This window comes from Chelonoidis abingdonii, chromosome 1, assembly GCF_003597395.2.
Source record: "Chelonoidis abingdonii isolate Lonesome George chromosome 1, CheloAbing_2.0, whole genome shotgun sequence".
Lineage (NCBI taxonomy): Eukaryota > Metazoa > Chordata > Testudines > Testudinidae > Chelonoidis > Chelonoidis abingdonii.
This window is the reverse complement of record NC_133769.1, coordinates 22,342,169-22,364,562: the sequence shown is the minus strand read 5'-3', so window position 1 is coordinate 22,364,562 and position 22,394 is coordinate 22,342,169. Positions and strand designations below refer to the sequence as shown.

Below are 22,394 nucleotides of genomic sequence, written 5' to 3'. Positions count from 1 at the left end.
AAGAATTTCTGGAAATAGGCACCATAAACCAATGAAATACCTGATATATATCAATGATATTTTTGTTGTCTGGACAGATGACCTAAACTCCCTCAGAGATTTTCACCACAACTTCACCAACCACCACTTATTCTTCACTCTTTCTAGAATACTCCCATACCAGCATCAACTTCCAGGACACTATGATCAGCTTCTGCAATGGAAAGCTATAGAAAACTATACACAAGAAGCCCATAGCTCACCAGAGTTACCTCCAAAGATCCAGTAACCATCCCAGACACACCAAGAAATCTGTTATCTACAGTCAGGCAATCAGATACCACAGAATATGCTCCAAGAAGAAAGCCTTAGATACACACCTTAACACACTTAAAACCACCTTCACCAAAACAAGGACACTCCATCAGAGAAGTAGATCACTTCATGGAATAGGTTACACAAACACCTCAAGAGAACCTGCTTCAATACAGGGGAAAAAAACAATCAAACACTGACTGTATACCCCTAGTTGTAACTTACCACCCCACACTGGAACTCTCATGAGGTATCATCAAATAATTATAACTCATACTTGATGGGGACCACATCCTGAAAGAAATCTTTCCCAAACCCTCTCTTCTGAACTTCAAACAACCACCAAAGCTCACCAAGCTCATAATCAGAAACATGCTCCCTATAGACCAGGACTTACCAACTCAAAGCAGCATCAGACCCTGCCAAAACAACTGATGGAAAATGTGCAGCCATGCTACAATGATCACCACCACCCACAACACACCTTTCAAGATCTAAATGTATATCACAACATGTGGGGTAACTCATCCAGTGCATCAAATATCCCATCCTTTAACTTGTCCCTGCTCAGATTTAAATCAAAATCTGTTCCAGTACAAGGATTTAAGGTAAAATGAAGCTCCAGAACCAAATCTGTGAGCTTTGGGGCACTGGACAAATCCAACTAAGTTTGTAACATTGGGCCTGATGTAGCAGAGACAGATATTGGCAAAAACAGAGGGTCAGTCAGAAATTAGGAAGAAGATGTGCTACCTGCCTGCAATGATTAAACTTAAGAAAAGGTTGGAGTTTGGGTTCTGGTTCTCTTTATGAACTGGAGTGATATGTGAACCATTTCTTAAGTTTCCAGAATCTGTTTGCCCATGTCTAATTCACATTTTAGTCCCATTTGCAGCGAAAAAAGATGACAATTTGTGAAAAGTGAAAGAATATTTTTTGGAATTAAATCACTGGAAAGTATGTATCAATGTACCCTCCCTCTGGGATTATTTGAATATAGTGAGGATATTTTGTAATATTGCATATTTATAAATTTTAAAGGAAGGCTGAATGGCTCATAAGACTAGCAATGAGAATCAGAGCCTTTCACCTCTTGGTCACTGATTTATAGCCATCTCAGCCAAGCTGGTAAGGAGCAATGCCAGGATATGTCTTTGGTAATATGTGAAATAGTTGGTGTTCTTAGTACAGTAGTTAATGGATGTGTCTCTATATTGCAAAAACAAAAACACGCTTTGATTATTACTAATTCTCACCCTTGTTGGCAGTCTTATTAGAGAGACCAGACTAAGCGGGCATGGAGTCTACATATTAGTCTACCCTTCAGATGAGAACAGAATTGAGGCAGCATGAAGAAGCTTGAAGTGTTCCTGCCAGGCATCTGCTCTGTGAATAACCAAAAGACCATATCCATGGTTCTCAGTCTTGCATTTTTCTCAGCATTAAAAGCTAATATAACCGCTTTTCTACACACTCTCAGAGTAAAAAGGGTTATACAGAGAGAGAAACAAAGCCATTAGATGTGATGCCACAGGTCACTGCAGTCAGTAGAAAGATTCCCATTTATTTCAATGGATTTTGGATAATTCCCATAGGGAGGTAAGACTGCAGTAAAGTAAAAAATATATTTCCTGTGTTTAGTGATGAGCTCTTTGGAGTGAGTACTTCAGTCTGTATCTTAGGACTTGTCTAGACTAGGGATTTGCTCTAATTACAGCCATTGGTGTAGCGGGACTGGTGAAACTCCCAGTGTAGACAGGAAAAGACACTATTTGCACTAATAGAGCTTACTCCTGCTTGAAACTGGGGTAAATTCTCCAGAGCTAATAGCTACTCTGCTTGTCTATGCTGGGGGTACAGTAGTGCTACGGCTGTCAGCAGTGCAAATCCCCAATTTAGAAGATACTACACTTGCATTTTACACTTTAAACTGAATTAACCAGTTGTTGCACTCATACAGCAGAACTGATCCAACTCATACAAGAAGTACAAGAACAGCTTACAGTTGCTGCCTCACTTGGCTAACTTCATGGTATGAATGAATAACAAAAGGGAAAAAAAAGGAAAATCCCTACCCACTCCCACTCACCCCACCAAAAAATGTATTTTTGTCTTTTTTAACCTTTGGTTAATTAAGTCTTGGAGCAGACTGAGTTGGAAAATATCCCTGTTACTCACATCCTGGTTGCAATCAGCACAATGTGGTAGCATAATTTAATGGGAGTTTTTTCTATTCTTGGTCTTTGGAGAGAATAATTTTCCTCATTTTACCATTGCCCGTTGCATATTTGTTCCTTTTTTATTATTCTACGTTTTCAGCACATAACTCTCTCAAAACATCTTAGACTTTGTCTACACGTGTGGTGGTGAGTACGGTATGTGCAGCTACAAGCTCAGTGAAAAGCAAGATAAAGACAACTCTAGGCAAACTTTTCTGATGGAGAATACATCTCATACATGTGTTAAGCGGTGTGTCACTGAATGTTAAGAGTATTTCATTTTATTATTTTACCATCACAGAGTCTCTCAGCTCAGAAATAACCATTACAAAAGCCTAACATCAGTCAATCCAATTTACCCCAGGATCAGGATCAAAACCATTTCTGAAATCATTCACACTTGCTCGTGTCTGCCTTGTCTATTGAATTTGTAATCTCTTCAGACAAGAAATGTCTCTTACTCTATATTTGTACAGTGCCTAGAACAATGGAGCCTAGGCTTGCCAACCCTCCAGGTTTCGCCAGTTGTCTCCTGGAATCAGACCCTATTTCCCAGAGGCTACTGAAGCCAATCCGGGAGATTTTAGGGCGCTAAAAGTCCAGCTGCACAATTGGATTAAGGCAGGATCCCTGCCTGCCCTGGCTCCACACTGCTCCCGGAAGCAGCTGGCAAATTCCTGCGGCCCCTGGGGGTGGGAGTGGGGAGGCGGTCTCCGCCGGCTGCCCCAAGCGCCGACTTCACAGTTTCCAGCCAACGGGAGCTTCACAGGCAGCTCCTGCAAGCAGGGGCAGCACATGAAGCCCCCTGCCCCCTCACCCACCAGGGGCCACCAGGAGCATGCCAGCCACTTCTGGGAATGATACAAGGGCCAGAACATGCAGGGAGCCTGCCTTAGCCCCACTGTGCTGCTGACCAGGAGTCCCTGAGGTAAATGCCACCCAGCCACAGCCTGCCCCTCCTGCACCCCAATCCCCTGACCTAGCCCTGAGTCCTCTCCTCTACCCAAACTCCCTCCCAAAGCCTGCACCCTATTTTTGTACCCCAACTCCAGTCTCAGCCCGGAGCCCCCTCCCACACTCCAAACCCCTTGGCCATAGCCCAGAGCCCACACCCCATCCCGCTACCCAACTCCCTGCCCCAGCTCGGTAACAGTGAGTGAGGGTAGGGGAGAGTGAGTGACAGAGGAAGTGGGGATGGAGTGAGCAGGGTGAGGCAAAGGCATTTGAGTTTGTATGATTAGACAGTTGGAAATCCTAATGGGGCCCCAGGTTTGGTTGGCACCTCTAGGCACAACTGGAATATAGAGTAATGACAATAACAATAGTATAATCATTTTAAGCACAACCTTCCAGAGTATAAAGTAAGTACAAGTTTTGAGGAAAAGTTTATGCAAAATTAGTAAACTTAACTTCTTTCCACGAGTATGGAAAAAAGATTTTTTCCACAACTTCCACCTTGTGATAACCAGATGTTGTGACAAAACTGACCTAATAACTCCCACACTACATGTTAGTAAATTCCAAACACTCGACTGTTTGCTTCCATTCCATCTCACTCAAACCTCCAATGATTAAATCAAATTTTCTGATGTTGAGAAACAAAATTAGCATGTGACCACTTTGTTTATCATGACCTTTTCAAACAAAATCTATTGTGCAAGGTGGGAGGAAGTCAGCTTCACAGCATGCTTCTCAGATGAGTAGCCATCCAAATTCCTTACTACAATGCAAAAGTAAAAGCACTAAACATATTAACCAAATACATTTACAGTAAACCAACTTCCTGTATGCTGCTACCAGTGAAGTTAATGGGAGTTTTGCCACTGACACCGAAGAAAGTAGTATCTGAGAATGATTCTGAAAGGTAATGAGTGCTGAGGTCTCAAGTGCTGTGTGAGCTAAGGACTCCGAGTTCCTTTCAGGATCAGGCTCTCAGCTCAAAAATTAAATCCTATAGCTATTGTACCATTCTCCAATTATTGCTGTGTTATTATTTAATTTTATATATTATATATGTAATCCTAAATCTGACAGGAAATATAAACCAAAACAATTCTCCATGCATTTATTATGACTAGTTCTAAAAATGACAGCCAGTACTCTCAAATCCTCTACAGACTGCATGCAACTCCACTTTAAGGCCAACTTCCTCTGAGAAACTCTTTCATGAGTGAGGTTAGTTTCTAAACTGTACTTAAAAGGACAGAGTGGTAATGCTCCTCCAGAAATGAACAGGAAGCCATCCATTGATTTGTTTATTAATTTCAAATGCCTATCCCAGGCTCAAGGTGCTTTAACAAAGCTTACAATCCACAAGATTTGCAACATGAACCAAACTAGAGAGACAATTATAAGCACCCAAAACTGATAAACTAATACCCCCAAACCCGCCATTCTATATTTGTAAAACTATCCCTTTCCCAAAGGCCAGGGGTGGGGGAAGAGTCAAAAGATGGGCTTTGCAGAATTTTACAGCGCACTGCAAATTTAAGGGACAAATTCTGTTCTCAATTACTGTTCACTAATGTAAATCTGGAGTTATTTCACTTCTCAGTGTAAATGAGGGCAGAACTTGGCTCTTACATCTTTAACATCAAATTATAGATCTCTAATGTCTAGAAGGGATATCTAATGGATCATTTCATCCATAACATGTATAGATAGCTGTAAATATATGACACACTGACTTTAAAAATATATAGACTTTGATGGTTCCCAGGATTGGTATTAAGTGTGGTAAACTCCCATTTAAAAAAGAAATAGCCTAACTGGTTAGATGGATTGGCTGCAATTGGATGCTAGGGCCATCAGTAGAAAGGAAGGAGAAGACTGCTCTTTAATCCTCCTGATCAGCCCTAATGCAGCTTCTTGCTCCTACCCTCTGTTCACCTCTCATCATTTGTCCTCTCTTCACTGTCCTCAGCTACAAGTCAAGACACTGCTTAAAACTACTGTGGAGCCAACTGCTTGGCCCATAGCACTCAGCTGGCTGGACACACCTTTAATCATCACCTTCCTTCAAAGCTAAATGTGGTACAGGTTAGAAATCCTACACCGATCACCCACTATGCTTCCACTAGTGGATTCCAGAAGCAGCATCCTCCACTGAGTAATCATCATGCAGTAGCACTTGCTTCCACCCAACCCCCAATAGCAATTTCCTTCCAGAAATACATTCCAGCTGCTTCCACCCAACACAACCATCCACCCGGCAGCAGCCAGAAGCACAAAGAAGCACTTTGTGCCCCCCACCCCCACCACCCCTGAAATATACACCATCATGCTGTCTTGGGGGCATTTGTGGTTATTAAAAGTAATCTCAATATTAAAAATGTGCATCTATAAAAGATAATGATCTTGGGGGCCCTGGCAAAAGTAAATATGACTGTTTTGGATCGCAGGCAGAGAAAGTTTGTGGATCCTCAGACTTCTTTAATGGTTTGATCTGCGATATGAATTAGGCCATAACTAGGTTACAGAATTCAATGGAGCAACTCAGTTACTCAGTGATATAACTGAATTCAGAATCTAGTCTACCATCTATCCCAAAAATCCTTCATTTTAAATATAGGTTGGTCACTGGAAGGTCCCAGTTAGAAAATGCCTAATATTTCTGGGTCCAGTCATTTCAGACACTGGGAGGTGAAATGTCTGAAATTCTGGAAAAAGAGTAGGGTCAAAGACCCATTACTCATTTGTAAAATTAAAAATGAATCAGGAGCTAGATTGCACCATACATGTTTGTACTCCATGTTCTTTAACTGTAACATACAGGATACCAGCACGGTTCCAAAGAGTCTGCCCTTCTTATGTTCAGACTATGCTTACCTGTGTTCGTGGGGTATCATAGAATTCCATGCCTGACACTGGATGCCACTTTTGGTAACAGATATTGTTCCCTTGTAGTTTGCGCCTTTCCCAATGATACAGTTTCTAATGTAGTCTGTTGGAAGAAAACGGGGGGAAAAAAGAAGAATCTAGTGGAAAGTCTTGTTTACTTGTTGAAAATTAGAGCTGGTAAACATTTTTGAACAAAAAGGATTTTTGTTGAAAAAATAGCCTTTTTTTCCCCAGGAAAGTTTTATGTTGTTTTTTTTTTCTAGAAAGGCATGCAGCTTTTTGTGCAAAAGTTAAAAAACAATGATAATGTTGTGTCATAATTTTTAGCGTTTCTACAAAGTGTCTTTTTTTTTTCAAAATACTTAATCCTAAACATTATTAAAAATGCTACTGAAAAGGTAATTTAAATGTTTTATTAACCAAAGGTACATGCTGAGCACTTTCAATTCACACTGACATCAGTGACCCAAACAGGAGCAGCACCAAATCCTATGGCAATAACCCACTGGATTAGGCCCTTAAATAGTAAAGTAAGCAGCAGTGCAATCCAGCACATAAAATGGTACATAAATACTAAAGGTCACACAACCGAGGCTCATAAATATACAGTTCATCACTGCGCTGTGTATCTCAGCAAAGATAAAGGGCATCTTTTAAACATAGAGTTTTAAGGCACAACACATCAGCTCCTCGAATGCACAAACCATGATTTCCTCAGGCAAGACACACAGTCATAAAGGTCACTTGCTGACTCCCTTCTCTGTAGCACTCTGCTTGGGGAATAAATCAGTTACCTTTCTTTTCATATAGATCAAACGCATGGTCTTGCTTCTTCCTCACTGCATTCGTCATGCTATTGAAAGAGAACCAATGGCATCGTTTCGTAGCTTTGTCAAAAGCAAAGGCCCTGAAATGAAAATCTCAATGAGGAAAGGAATCCTGCACAGTTTACAGCAATGATAGATGGCATACCAATGAATATACTATGACAATAGATCTATTTTTACTGGGAAATGCACAGAAGCAGCCCAAATTGATATTTAAACTCACAACTGTGCTGACATGCCTACAGAAATAAACATATTAAGTGGTTGTGGTTGTAGCACTAAATACCAGTTTTGCTGCTTGCACTAATTTCAGATTTCACTTGTCTTTAAAAATCTCTATTTTAAAAGTAAGACTAATGTGGCTGAGGCAGTACATGAAGCCCCAGTTGTGTTCTTTTCTAAAAAAGACACTCCTCTTCTGCTAGAAGAGGTGTGAAAAGAAAGAGGGGGATATACTGCATTGAACCCCATAGGCCAAATTCATTCCTCATATAATTAGGTGCAACTGAGTTGACTTCAATTCAGTGGACTTACACTAGATATGAGTGCGGCTGATTAACTTGAAAATAATGACAATACCCTGTACTTATACAAAATCTTCCACCTCAGGATCTCAAACATTAATTGAAACTTGCATGCCTCACAGTGGTATAGAAAGTATCTCACCCATGTTGCTTAAAGATAAATGGAAGCTCAAAGTGGAGTCAGGAATATTATTGTTAATAATTACAATTATGATAATCCCCTTTCCTCTCATCCCTGTCCTTTGCTGTTGTTTTCATTCCACTCCTGACTTCGTTGCCTCTTCTTTCCCACTGCAATGTCCCTCTAAACTAAGCCCCTTTCTTCCCCAGCATTTGCTTTCTCGACTCTGCTTTGATGCTACTCAGCTCTATTGTAGAATATCTCATGACCTACCACACTGCCTCTGCTGCAGGTTTGTCCACTCCTCCTTCAGTTCCATTTTATTTCTTCACAAAATAGCACCATTTCTCCAGCTTTACTGACTCCCACTATTTGTGCAGCCTTATTAATAGACTTAAAAAAATCTTTGATTCCTTCCTAAAATTCTGCATATCCTAATGCCACAAACCACTGTCTATTTGCAAGATTTCATTGCCTTTTTCAAAGAAAAAACATTATAAGATAAGATGCAACTTCCCTCCCCTTCATCTTCTCCCCCGTCACCACCACCACCGTTTCTCATCCTCACCAACCACTCTACCTATTCTTTGGATTCCAACCCCTCCAAACTGCTAACCTTCATCCCTCTGCCACTTCTTCAGCCTCTCTTCTGCCCAGTTCTTCTAAAGATGCCATATCTAATCTCCTCTTTTCTGTCAAAAATCAACCATTTACTCCCATCTGCCTCTCCAAATCTACTCATTTCCGTTTTTCTCTTCACTTCTAAACTCATTGAATGCATCATTTACAACCATTTCCTTTAGTTCCTCCTCCAGCTCCATCTTGGATATCTTTTAGTCTAGCTTTAGCCCTCTCCACAAAGATTTCTAACAATCTTTTCCTGACCACATTTTCAGGGCTGTTACACTCCCCAAAATTATTTTTATTATGATGATGATGATTGGAACTGACAGTGAACCAAAAAGTAAATTATTCTTGACTGATCAGTTTTATCTTATGCATACAGTCATTTCCATTTTTGATTGTCATGCACTAGCACAATGCTGAGGATTGGGATCCCAACTTTAAGGGGAAAGTTAAACATTGATTCTTTTAAATATTTATATTCATTTCTAAGCATTTATTTTTCACTGGTATTAAAGAAATCCTGTTGCCCTCTGTGCACTTTATATCAATGCTTAGGGCCAAATGTTGTATCAGTTGGCTTAGGGCCAAAACCAAGACACACCAATTGAGGGCCCTGGATACATAAAATCAGCCCAGTTAATGCTGCCTGAGAGGGTTGGTTTCTGGGAGCCGAGGCAAGGCTTTTTCCTACAGTGCATGGAGCTGTGCATCATGGAAATCTCTATCTGACACCGTGGAAGGGGAGTTTGGTGGTAGCCTAGGGAAGCAGTAGCTGTTGGGCCTGTGGATCCATGATTAGGCAGATCTGATGTTCATTCAAACTCATGAAGCAAGTGAACATCAGAAGCAGGACAGTGTTGCCACTCCGCCAGCTGGATGCAGGATTCCTCCCATCCTCCACTCCTCCCAAGCCCTTGTATATCTCCCCAGTACTCAGCCTTTTTACTCAGGCTGTACACAAAGGAAAGGATTTGCTCCTGAATGAATGCAACGGCCACAGTCATGATGGAAAATCCTTCACAAACGAGACAGGAATGAAAAAATATGAGCAGTTCTAGATTATTTTTCATAATGGATTAAAATAACACACATGTATTAACCTACTTTTCAGGACACAACAGCCAGAGCAGCCACAACTCATGAAAGCTTGAAGCAATTTTCCTGAGCAGACACAGGAATTTAGCATTGTTCAAAATCTGGCAGAGTTCAGAAATAATTTTTATATTATGAAACGTAAGTAACTTTTTTGTGGGCCTCATTTCTGCACTCCTCCAGCTCAGCTCAATGGGCAGGATCCGATGTTATCTTGAATCCAGTTCCCACTGAAGACAACGGGAGTTATGACTCTTACTTCAGTGGGAACAGGATTAAGCTCATAGTCATTTACACTACATGAAAAGTGAGAGTGTCAGTTGGGTGCAAAATATTACCTACCATTCTCATCAGGTAGCATTTTACACCCACCTGGCACTCATTTTTCACAGATGTACATGAGTACACAAGGGGCAAGAGAGTGGAGTGGGGGGAGGGGAGAAATGACCTTAGGGTCCAGAACTTGTACCACTGTTGGTGACTTTCATGGGAGAAGGACCAGCCTCTATAAGAGAATCTCTGCAAGCGAGGTTCTCTAAATAAAGCATCTGATCCTGGTCCCATTTGTAGTCGATAGTAAAACTTCCACAGCCGTCAGTGTTGGTGGATCCTATTTGCCAGCACAGGAGTTATCTGCATCTCTCCTCTGCAATCATTTTCTTTCATTTGTAGTTACACCCATAGATTAATACAGGCCAGAGGGAAAATTCAGGTCCATTGCATAGTGGACAAAATCGTGAGTTTTATTTCAAAAGAGAGTATAGATCAAGCGTTACTGGAGGCAGGGAAGCAAGCAGCAGCAAGATGTGTTGACAAAGACAGCAGGCACCTCAGGATATTTATCGCTCAGAGTTTCCATTTGTAATTATTATGCAGCCCAAAATGTTTGATCACATTGTACCAGAGAACAACTCCTCCAATTTCACGTTAAGGGTTTGAGAAGACCAGAGAATCTCTGACCATGAAGAGCAAGATCACAGCTGTCAAAACACAAACTTCAGGCTATACAGTCTATTCAAGGTGGCAGTCCCATTGATGTCAAGGAAAGTGGTGTGCTTGGCTGGATGTCACTTTAATAATGAAACAAAAATATTAGGACTGTAATAACTTACTTGCAAGGGAATGAAAAGCCTTTATTCCTGCTGCATCTCTTGGCACATTGCTCTGTGGTGTTTAACAGCTTGGTTTTTCCCACTAGTGATAGGTCTGATCTAATTAGCATAGTCTCGCCTGTCTTTCTGAAGTCATGAAGAGCATTTCTCCTTTTCCCTTTGCCTTCTGTGGAAGAACCCAATAAGATAAAAGAAAAGACGCACCTTTAAGGAGAGCAGTCAAGGTAATGATTTCACTCAACAATATATGAAGCTTATTAAGAAACCAAACCCACATCAGCCCCCACAGCATGGAGGAGAAAATGTCACTTGCAGTCATTGATCTGCATTCATTCAAACACAGAGATCTTTTAAAAATACAGCAGATAATTTCAGTTAAACAATTGTATAAGACACTAATCTAAAAAAGTAGGCAAGAGTCAGTGCCAGGAGCACATCACCTTATATTTCATGCTTTACTTTCCTATTTCTCCTTTCACAATCTTTTTTCTCTCCTCTGTACAAGTTGCAGCAATGCATGTTACAAAAGATGTTCAGCAGCAATTAGATTATAAAAGAGGTTCACTAGGGCCTGTTACTTTTTGCAAATATAGACCACAGGCCTGATTCTTCATTACCTTGCACCATGTGTAGGTTATTTGAGCCAGTGCAAGGTGAGTTTAAAATGCTACCATGTCAGAATGGTAGCATTTTACATTCATTGTGCAATGGTGTACATGCCTACACAAGAGGCAGGGCAGAAGAGAATCAGACCCAATGTCTCAGAACAGACTTCTACCAACTACAGGAGGGTTCCCAGGAGCCCCTGATTAAAAGTCCACCATCCCATTATATAGAAGGCTATGATGAGCTCACTCCTTCACTGGATGCTGCTCAACCAACCATCCAAGAGATGAATTACCCCTTGTGCTCCTCAAAATAGTTTGAAGAGGGTTGGGTTGGTTTGCTTTTGCCTTTAGATCAGATTGCACCAAGCTTCAGGTATTAAAAACAGAATTCTCAGAGAGAGGCCATCCCTCCGGCAACGAATCCATGCAGAATCTTCACTCTGCCATCTCCCTCTCATTTCAAACTGCACAAGTTGAACAATGGAATATAGCCACATATATAATGTATTTATTTATTTTTCAGAGACAAAATTACAACCATTGTCAGGTTAATATAGACTTCTTTTACCAACGGTACTGATTACACTCCTGGGTTGTTGTTATGTGAAAAAGCTTTTGTTTAAAATGAAAATATTAATAGATTCCCTAGTTCCACACTTCTTTTTCTGCAGCTCCTGCATTCAGTAGACAGAATTAATCACATGCTAAGGGGGAAAATTTATGGAGAGCCCCTTGTGTAAAAGCAGGCAGCTTAAATGAAGTTGCCTTTTCCATAATACTGATTCTAAAGTCAATGCACTGCAACACACATTTCATTCTCATGTGCCAGAAATAACACAGTAAAGTGATCCTTTTAAGCATAAGGTGGTAAAATGTTGAAAATGCATCTCTTATGAGATTTCTTTATTATTGCTGAATTAGTTATCTAGCGCCTGAGCCAAGATCTCTATGACAAATGAAGATGAGAATCCATTCAGTAATATCAAAGTATTTCTTTCCGGTATCTGCTGATAACATTTCCCACCCATTGATAAGTGTCATTATCATAAATCCATATGATAATGGGGTCTTAAACTGTCACTAGCTAGCATGAGAGAGCTAGATAAAAAAGTAAGGTAGCTTAGCTCAGTCTAAAAGTAATGTAACCTTGTTTTTTTTGTTTGTTTGTTTTTTAAATGAATAGTTGTCCAAAGAGGATTAAGACTTTGATCCAGCAATTTCTAACAACCCGATTTACTTTAGATCTTAAACAACTACATTCTGTGGCACTGATTGCAATCCAAGAGGAAAGGATCAAATTAATCCTTTGTGTAACTCCTTTACAGCAAACAGAGCTATACCAGAGATGATTTTTAAGCATGAATGCTTATCATTCTAGTAATAAAAAAACCAGAACTTTTACTTTAAAAATAATAAAACAGATTTATTGTGTAATCCTAAACAATTCTCAAGAAATGTTCTCCATTAGATTAGGGCCTCTCAAACGCTGGGCTGTAATCAGTAAATGATGTACGGCATGTAGGATGGCCACTAATGCATCTCCAGAAAACAGGACATCCCCTCAGTTGCCCCACCTGCCAGCATGATTTCGCACACACCATGCGTACAAGTCTCACCAGTGAGGACAGAGTGTCATGCTCCGTAAAATAGTGCCCTCTGTGCATCATAGCATATAAAACCACTTCCAGTTTTATGTCAGTACTTGATGTGGACAAGCCATACAAAAACAGGACAGTCCATCTTAAAACTGAATGAATGGCTTGCCTAGCCACATGTAATTACAATTCATCCCTACTCTCTAAACTCTGAGTAACCAAAACTCCTGATTAACTGAGAATGGCTTATTTCCTCTTGTTGCCTATACTGAAGACAGAAGCAAGTCAGAAATTTATAACGTGAGTAGCCCTGATGTTCCACAACTCTGAAGGTGAGTTTTGCAGGAGCAGCGCTACATTGCTCAGCAGAAATGTAATCATGCAGTGCTTAGATACCTCATAAGTAAGACGCTACTTGAATTGCAGGATGATTGTCAAAAAATTGCAGCTGAGTTGCGGACAAGCCCTGCAAAATTGCAGAAAAGTAATAATGTACCTTATTATTTTCAGTAATAAAGTCCATTATTACTTTTCCATGATTTTCTCGTCAGCCACCCAGAGCTGAGAGCGGGGGCTCCCGCTGTCGACCACCAGGGGCTGAGAGTGGCTGCCTGGGCCTGAGAGCAGAAATTTCTGCTCTCAGCCCTGGGATGGCCAGGGCTCCCACTGTCAGCCTCATACAGGGTGAGGCTCCTGCTTGCAAAATTGCAGAGGAAGCCTAATACTGTGGAATCCTCAATTTCCTCAATATTGCAAGTTAAGTAGGGCTTTACCCATAAGCTTAGCTTCAGTCTTCTACAGCAGTGGTTCTCAAAGCCAGTTCGTCACTTGCTTAGGGAAAGCCCCTGGCGGACTAGGCCACTTTGTTTACCTGCTGCATCCGCAGGTTCGGCCGATCGTGGTTCCTGCTGGCTGCAGTTTGCCTCTCCAGGCCAATGGGGGCTGCAGGAAGTGACGCGGGCTCAGAGATGTGCTGGCCGCCCTTCCTGCAGCCGCCATTGGCTTGCAGCAGCGAACTGCAGCCAGTGGGAGCCGCGATCGGCCAAACCCGCGGACATAGCAGGTAAACAAACTGGCCCAGCCCGCCAGGGGCTTTCCCTGAACAAGCAGCAGACGGGCTTTGAGAACCACTGTTCTACAGCTTCCTTCACTAGCAAATAAGATGTTGGGTTTTGGTTTGGTTTTGATTTGTTTGTTTATTTAAACAAGATAACTATCTCCTGTCAGTCCTCTTGTAAAATCCAGGTGTAAACAAGGCAACCTCAACATAGTGGTAGTTTTACTTCAATGTAGCTTGTGGAGGTAAATCCAGGGGGCAGAGGAGGATCTATGGATTACCTTGAGCATCTACATGAAGGTAAAAACAATGAGGAGTCCTTGTGGCACCTTAGAGACTAACAAATTTAAAGCTACCTTGTCTACATAAGGATATTACAATAAAATAGCTCTCTCTTTGTAAAAAATAAAAAACCAACCTTTTTTTCTACTATAGACACAGCCATACAGGACACAGCCATACAGTAACTTCAGACTTGTAGAGCAGAACTGAAGCTCTCCAGCAACCTCCATTTAGTCAAATCTCCAGTTTTTACTGAGTTTTCAGATGTCCTCCAAGGTTTCCATAAAATGAGGGTTCATGATTCTACTTGAGAATATTGCTAATTCTTATGAATTTATTTCTTCCAAGTTGTAATGAAGAGATACTGCAGAGGATAAAATCCTCCACACTGTATATGCGGCAAGGCCATAGATACTGGAGATCTACACGTATTTCCATCAATAACAAACTAGACCAAGTCATTCAAAAATGTCAAGAATATTTTGATCCACACTTCGGAAAGGCACTTTCTCAATACAAGATACCCGCTGCCAGGTGAGACCATTGATCATTGTGTGAATGATAGTGATCACAGACACAAGTAATAAAACTAAGTCACCTGACTTTGAACAGTTAACAGATGCACTAATTAGAGAGTAAATTATCTGTGGTATTACTGATAACTAGTTCAAAGTAAGATTAAGAAAAGAACTTAACTTTGCAAAGAACAGTAATTAAATACAGGGCTAATGTAAACTATGCTTCCCAATTGAATCGAGAAGCAAGCAATGAAAGAACTGAACTGCATCTAATTAAAAAAATGTTCACTGAGGCATAGAGGCAGAATAAACAAATAGCAAAGATTATATTTGTTCGGAATAAATGTGAAAAAACTACAGTATATCATGCAAATTGTCCAACAAAAGAGCAACCATTCCCACATGCAGTCCAAATTTTAAAAGAAATAGAAAGTCAAAATATGTTAACAAATATACAGCTGAAGGAGAAAGCCAAATGATGATGATGTAGAAACAGTTTCCTGGTTAGGTCTCAATAACATTTACAGTGCAAGTGTAACACACACACCTCCTGGGTGTGGTGTTCTGCCCCATCTAGTGGCACCAAGATCATTTAGAGAGAGAGAGATTAATTAGTTTACTCTTCAGCTTAACTAATAACCAGTTAGCTTTTAGTTCATGTGGTAGAGCTTCATTCACTAAGCTCCAGAGGTCCCAGGCTCAATCCCGCTGATGTTGGTGTTACACAAGATTATGCAAAACTCCAATTTCTGACAAAGGAAATAAATGACCAAACATAGATTTCAAAATAGATACTGGAGCTGAGTGCAGTATATACAGTAATAGCGCACTGTTAAAATGAAAAGGCATGTTTGATAATGCACACAAAATGAGCTCATGTAGCAAAGCCACACTGGCATGTTTATATAAGAAGAGATAGCAGTCACTAGAGTTTGAAACTATGCAACACAAATAACATACTTGCATTAAAGAGCAGTGTGCAAATACAGATGATCACATGGGTGTACAACTAGTCTACAAAACAGGATGAAAAAGATATCCTTAAAGAATTCAATGAGGTTTATAAATGGACTAGAATCTACGAGGATATTATACATCCTGGATATATCATATATTAATACAGGTTCCAGCATGCCAACACAAATACATACAGAAAGTAAAAGCTAAATTTAACCAGACAGCAAAATTAGACATTATTTGAAGTATTCTGACAACAACCGATTGGGTTAACAACAAGGTCACCATAATAAAATCAAACATGTTAGAGATTTGTGTAGAATCAAATTTTTTTTAACAATGTTCTCAAACATGGTTTGAGAAGGTCATTCCTGGACTACTAAATTCAGGACTGTTCAGTTTTGGATGTAAGCCACAGTTTTTGGCAGACCCAGATCAATGGAGAAAGTATGATATTAGCCTTTTGCTCATCCCTTTAGGTATATATGTTTAAGTGACTTCCCTTTAGAATTGCTTCAGCACTAGAGACTTCCTAGAGCTTTCTGTATGTGGATGAAATTAATAATTGCCCGTGACTGCTGGTTTGGGGCAAAAATGATCAGCACAAAGAGAAGTTGCATAAAGTTCTGCAATGTCCGAAACAAAAAAAACTTTAAATTGAATATGAAAAAAATGCCAGATTGGATTCAGTGACGTTAGTTATATAGGCCACCAGGCTGGTGAAAAAAGCGTTTGCCCAGACCCAAGAAAGCAGAGATAATTGTACAGATGGACAGTCACTAAATAAAACAAGGAGACCATACAGAGATTCATCCCTAGCTTTTCACAGTTAAGTGCTTCCCTCAGAATGCTGCTTGAAGACAATACAGAATGGCACTGGGATAATTTTAATTTCCAAAATTTTCTCTTAGCAACAAAAAGCAGTGACAAAGGATACATGCTTCTGTAACAACAATCTGGAATAAAACAAATGTATATATTTTGTCCTTATTTTTGTGCTTTACAGTTGCTTTTTAGGCCAGTTGTTGAGATGGTGGGAGAAAGGAGGGAGGTTATTTTTTGGTTATTGTTCATTGCTATTGTTTATTTTACCAGTGACTCCTTTTATTAGAAACCTGACTTTCAAATTCGGTAAGTCCTGTCTTCACAACTCATCTGTACACAGTACCAAAACCCATTAGACTAAAGATAATGATGACAGCAGATAATGTGTTCTGAAGTCAGATGGTATATACATAAGGACATCCCTTCTTCCAGGAAAAGGTTATCTGCTCAGCAGGATGCTGGGACAGACTAGAAGAACTGACTGTTCCGCAGTATGTACTCTGACTAGCTGTATCTAGCCTCTGACTATAAAACAAGTCTTTTCTTTTGAGATCTGTAGCCCTTCAAAGCACTGTATTTAACACAGAAATAAATCCCTACCATGTCACACTACCATCCACAGTGAAAGCAACAATCTTTACAAGTATTTGGTGTTTCTTTCACCTCCAGCAGTGTGTTGTGTACATTCTTCTGGAAAAGGAGCTTGGTGGTTGCTGGGTATGCAAGGCAATGGGAAAGGATGCAAGGAAACCCACCTCCCCCATTCTAGAATCCCTGCATACTGGGCAGCCACAGAGCGGTTGGGGAGCAGAGCCACAGCTCCATGCTAACACTGGCCTCCCCCTGATGAAGTGTGAGTGAAAACAGGGAACGTAACCCACCCCTTTTCATGCTTTCTAGAAGACTTGCTCAGGGACTGCAGACAGTGTGTACTGCTCCTATTTAGAAGATGGCAAAGCTGTCACTGTAACATGTTCTTCCTGAGTGACCCTGGAGGAATTCTAGCTATGTTGGTCCTCCTGATGTTGCTACTGCAGGGTAGCCCCACAACATGAACGCTGGAGGAGTGCAAGTCTCTAAACCCACCCTTACAAACAGAATTGTAAAACTCCTCTGTGGGGTCCAGGGAGAGTGCCATTGAGTTGACTGCCCTCCAACTGTGGTAGGACAAACCCATGTCTCCTGATTTCCAATCCTGTATCATCCCCACAAAGCCATCCTCCCTCTCCTTCACAAAGTTTAGAAGGACATAAATTGCACGTAATACTCAGCAAAAAGAAAAAAAAAGACTCGGAGGAAAGATGTCATCCTCTGGAGAGAGAATGCACATTTCTCTCCCAACTCTGGCCTCAGTTAAAGTATTATCTTAATGAAAGATAAGCTTCTCCACTAAGAGGCTTTTCTTTCTTTGATTTCAGAGCACATTTTCCCAGTTTTTATGCAACATCTTAATCTCAAGTCTTTTTATTCTATTTTTCTCTGGTTATGTTGCTCACAAAAGTGGTATTAATGGAAACAAAAAATCAGTTAAGTAGGGTAAATTCTGTACTGCATGAGAGCAAAACAAGAAGCTATTGGCACTCTGTGCCAAATGGATTCCATTAACCAGAAAGAATACAGTCTTCAAACTGGCAGAGTTTTGCACTGCTGATGGCATATAGTATAATGATTATTTACAGCTAGGGACTGAGGAGAATAAATCATATTAGATTTGTAAAATACATGCAGTTATCCAAGCCACATGGACACACAACACTCCTATGGCTACCAATATTTGTATAAAGCATTTTTAGTTAAAAAAACAAAATGATCTCCCACATCTTGTACTACACCTGCACTTCATATTCTTTGCATCTCATGTGACCTACAGAAAATGCTGTGAAAGTTGGTTTTAAGAAAAATGTTAGATTAGAGTAGGGTGACCAGACAGCAAACGTGAAAAATTGGGATGGGGGGAGGGGGTAAATAGGAGCCTATATAGAAAAAGACCCAAAAATCAGGAGTGTCCCTATAAAATAGGGACATCTGGTCACCCTAGAATAGAGACCTCTTCGTGTGAAAATTTGATGCGTTTTTATAAGTTTTTCATTCCTATGTGCTAATTTGTGTTCCTGGTTCATAAAAATGGGGGTCATTTTAGTTCAACAGCTTTTACTGAGCTAAGCAGTCTGTGTTTTAACAGAGCAAAAGACATACTCACTGGGAATACTGGGGTGTAATTAAGAATATCTAAATAGGCTGAATATCAGGGAGGGAAAACTTCCTGAGCAAAGTTATAGCTTATAGACTAGTCTCTCCATGTAAATGATAGATACCTACAGAATACCGCCAATGGATAGCAACTGGCTAGTAAGAACTTTACACATTTATCTCATTCATCTATTCTTATCTTATTATTTATATATTACAAACGAATCGGGCCTCTCATAATGGACATAGCTAGCTCACGTCAACACATTCTCAGCAATGTATTCTTCACTCTCTCTCTCCTTCCCTCTATCCACTGACATATCCTGACTTCTGAGTGCTGCAAATCAGAGACTCTTAGGTTCATACAGAACCTAGCATGTTGGACCGCCAAGCCTTATTTTGGCTTATAGGTACAACCATAATATAAATAATACATAATAAAAATAAACCTCATAGCTTGACACATTTAACATCAACAGAATAGGGACATTCATACATTAGCAGGGAGGTTGATCTGAAGATATAAGAAGTCTCTTCTATCTCTAAGTTCTAATACACAAGTCAAATAGCTTCATTTCTAAAGAGTTTCTAACGCATTTAATATATAAAGAATATTTTTTTCAGATTGCACAGGGCCTCCTAAAAATCCCCAATAAAATAAAAACCTCAATGGAGAAATTATTCAAGGAGACGTCTTAGTATATGAAAAAAAACAATTATGGCACAATTTCCCCTCATGTATCTTGTTCTCACTAGAATTTAAAGTTTGGCCTTTTTGATGAAACTCATGGTCTTCATGAAAATAGGAATAAAAAAAGCAAAACAAACAGAGTCACGACTCTGAGCTGTCCAATGGCGGTGAGTGGCACGACTCATTCTCTTGGTCCAATAGGGTGGATGCAATATTAAAGTGAGGGCAGAGAGGATTGAAAGGGGGATGAAAACGGAGAAGTGTTGCTGAGAAATGGAAAGGTCACTATTTTTCGAATTTGGCGCAGCTCAATGGCATGGAAAATATGAGGCACCTGAGGGAAGGAAATAGTACAAAAAAGTGTGCTAACATGGGCCTTTACGAGAACACCTGCTGAGTAAGCCGCACAACACTTGAAATCAATGGGAGTAGAGAGTACACAGCACTTCTCAAGACATTAGGGTGACCAGCCAGCAAGTGTGAAAAATCGGGATGGGGGTGGGGAGTTATAGGTGCCTATATAAGAAAAAGCCCCCAAAATTGGCATTGTCCCTATAAAATTGGGACATCTGGTCACCCTACATGAAATGTTCAGCACCTTACAGAATTAGGCTCTTATCTTAGAAGAATATGATAGGATTAATTGAAAGTGATACTGTCAGCGTATTTATGACTTGCACATTCAAAACACAAAATAATCCTGTTTCAAATTATTTGTGCTAATAATTATCACTATTTTGTATTTAAGACAACATTGGATGCCTCCTGGAGATATATCCCAGGATCACAGAATTGAGCCCCAGGTCAAAGCACCCAGCAAATTCTTGAGATTATCTGCACTTCAACAGGGGGTTCCCTGCATAAACCCTGCTTACCCATTACAAGCCTTTGGGAAACTGCAGCTGCTTCCTTCAAGACACCACAGTCTATAAAGCAGCTCTTTGTGTATTATGCCTTCAGAACCTGTCCCACAACTCCATGCTCTGTGTGTGTGTGTGTGCTGGACCTCTGCATTGTTTATCTGTCCTCCTGCTCTCTGCAAGTATATTGCCCACTGCTGGCAGATCTTCTCCCTGAGCTGCATGTTATCGTTTCCTTCTGTCTGTCTACAGAGTAGCAGTCTGTCCTTCACTGCTTTGGGGAAGGAAGGAAGGAAAGGTGTGTGGAAATCTTTGTAAAACATTTTTCCTCAAGTGCCTCACCAAAGAGCCAATAGGAATGCAAAGCCAGTCCCTCCACTATCAAAAGGAGCACTTCAGGAAATAAATTCAACTAGACACCTTTCAGGAACTGATTGTTTATTATTGTTCAATCCTAGCACCTTCCACACCCCAGTTTCATCAGGAACTGAATTGAGACACTAATGAAATTAAAATTAATTCAAGTTTAAAAGTAGCATATTCCTGCTGCTGAATGTGCACAAAGACATGCCTGCTATTTGGACAGTGACTCCAAGCCACATACTATCATATGTTTTGGATGTTCGTTATCTCACAGTTATTTAATCTATTACTGTGCAATAAAGTACAGATGTTTCTTCTTGCCCTGATAACAGCTGAGAGTTCCAAGACGCAATCATGAAATATTGTACCATTTTTAGTTCATCCAGCTCCCTGTGTGTCCTGAGACACCCCTAAATGTGGGGATGGGTGAGAAGGTAATGGTAACTCAGAAGCTCAGAGCTAACCCACACATACAGGCTGTTTGTGAAAAGAATATACACAGAAATACACACACACAATGAAAAATCATTGGCACAGATAGTATAATATTTCATTCACTACTGCCTTTCACACCAAATGATCCCTAGTACTCAGAAACTATTCTCCTGTAGAAAGGATAAGATCCCTTCTCCCTCCCTGAGTGCAATTTGTGTGCAGCTTTCAACTTGCCAGAGCAGAAGGCTTGTTCCACTAGAAGTGACACTTGGTTTGCAACTCACCATTTGTGTGCTGCAACCATCTGGGAAGGAGTAGGTAGGTGTGTTTGTATTACTGAGGCAGGGATGGCGTGGGTGGAGATTTTTCGACTTTCTCTGTATCATTTCCCAAAGGTTTGTAAGTAGTGCACATTTCCACCCACCATAATAAATGGGAAAAGGAAAGAAAAGGATGCAGAAAAGAGAGATCGCTGGCAAAGTGAGAGAAAAAACTAACCTGCCAAAGGGATGGTGATGGGAAGCAGCAGCAGCAGATGGAGCAGCAGGACCGGCAGGAGTTTGTTGGCCCACATGCTGCCGCTAGGCTGCCCAGCAACTCGCAGGGAGGAGGAGAGGAGATGGCTCGTGCAAGGACCCCGTGCACAGTCGGTCACTAGAGGAGGCTGAGTGAGCCGCGCTCCTTTTTATTGCGATGATCTAAGTTTGTTGTGTGATTAACTGGAAAGATCTGAGTCCCAACTCCCTCTTACGGTAAGAGATCGTTTAACAACATCCCCTCTGCCGCCTCTCCCCCTCCCCTGCACCCAGCCGGAGCTGCCTCCACCCCTCCCGCCAGCCAGCCGCCCGGCAGGCAGCTCCCGCGGCAGAGGGGTGCAGGGCGCCCAGGCGAGCTGCAGCGCCCGATGTAGGCGGGCTGGCAGGGCGCTCGCTCAGGCCGGGGGGGCCGGGGGCAGCGCCGCGCTCCAGGGGCCTGACCCTGCTCAGCTCACTGGGAGCTTTGCCTTGTTTTCAGCGGCCCGGAGCGCGGGGCAAAGACCGGACTGGGGCCGCGGAGTGTTACACGGGAACCCAAGTTTGCCCCCAAGGGGGGGTGTGGGCGGCATGGACAGCAGCTGAACCCTTCCCCCCACAGCGCCTGTCTCCCCTGCGACCAGACCCCTCCCCCTCCCCCTCACCCTGCGGCGCCCCCGCCCCTGCCTGCCTCGCCAGCGGCCGACCCTTAACCCCCGTCTGTCCCCTGCCTCGCGCAGCAGCAGAACGCCCCCGCATTTCCTGCCTTTACCTGCAGCCAGACCCTCTAACCCCGCCGTGCTGTCCCTTCCTCGCCAGCCAGGCCAGACCCCCCCATTTCCTGC

At 41.4% G+C, this 22,394-nt stretch overlaps 1 protein-coding gene across 1 annotated transcript in view; it reads right to left on the bottom strand.

Annotated features, from left to right (window-relative positions):
* Nucleotides 1–21,670, bottom strand: part of HGF (hepatocyte growth factor) — a 70,069-nt gene extending 48,399 nt beyond the window's left edge. The window contains exons 1-4 of the mRNA XM_032799662.2: nt 21,536–21,670; nt 10,657–10,822; nt 7,148–7,260; nt 6,342–6,456 (exon numbers count right to left, since the gene is read on the bottom strand). Of these exons, the coding sequence (XP_032655553.1) occupies nt 6,342–6,456; nt 7,148–7,260; nt 10,657–10,822; nt 21,536–21,611 (470 nt within the window). The 5' untranslated portion in view covers nt 21,612–21,670. The remainder of the gene's footprint in view (nt 1–6,341; nt 6,457–7,147; nt 7,261–10,656; nt 10,823–21,535) is intronic.
* Nucleotides 21,671–22,394: the final 724 nt, after the last annotated feature.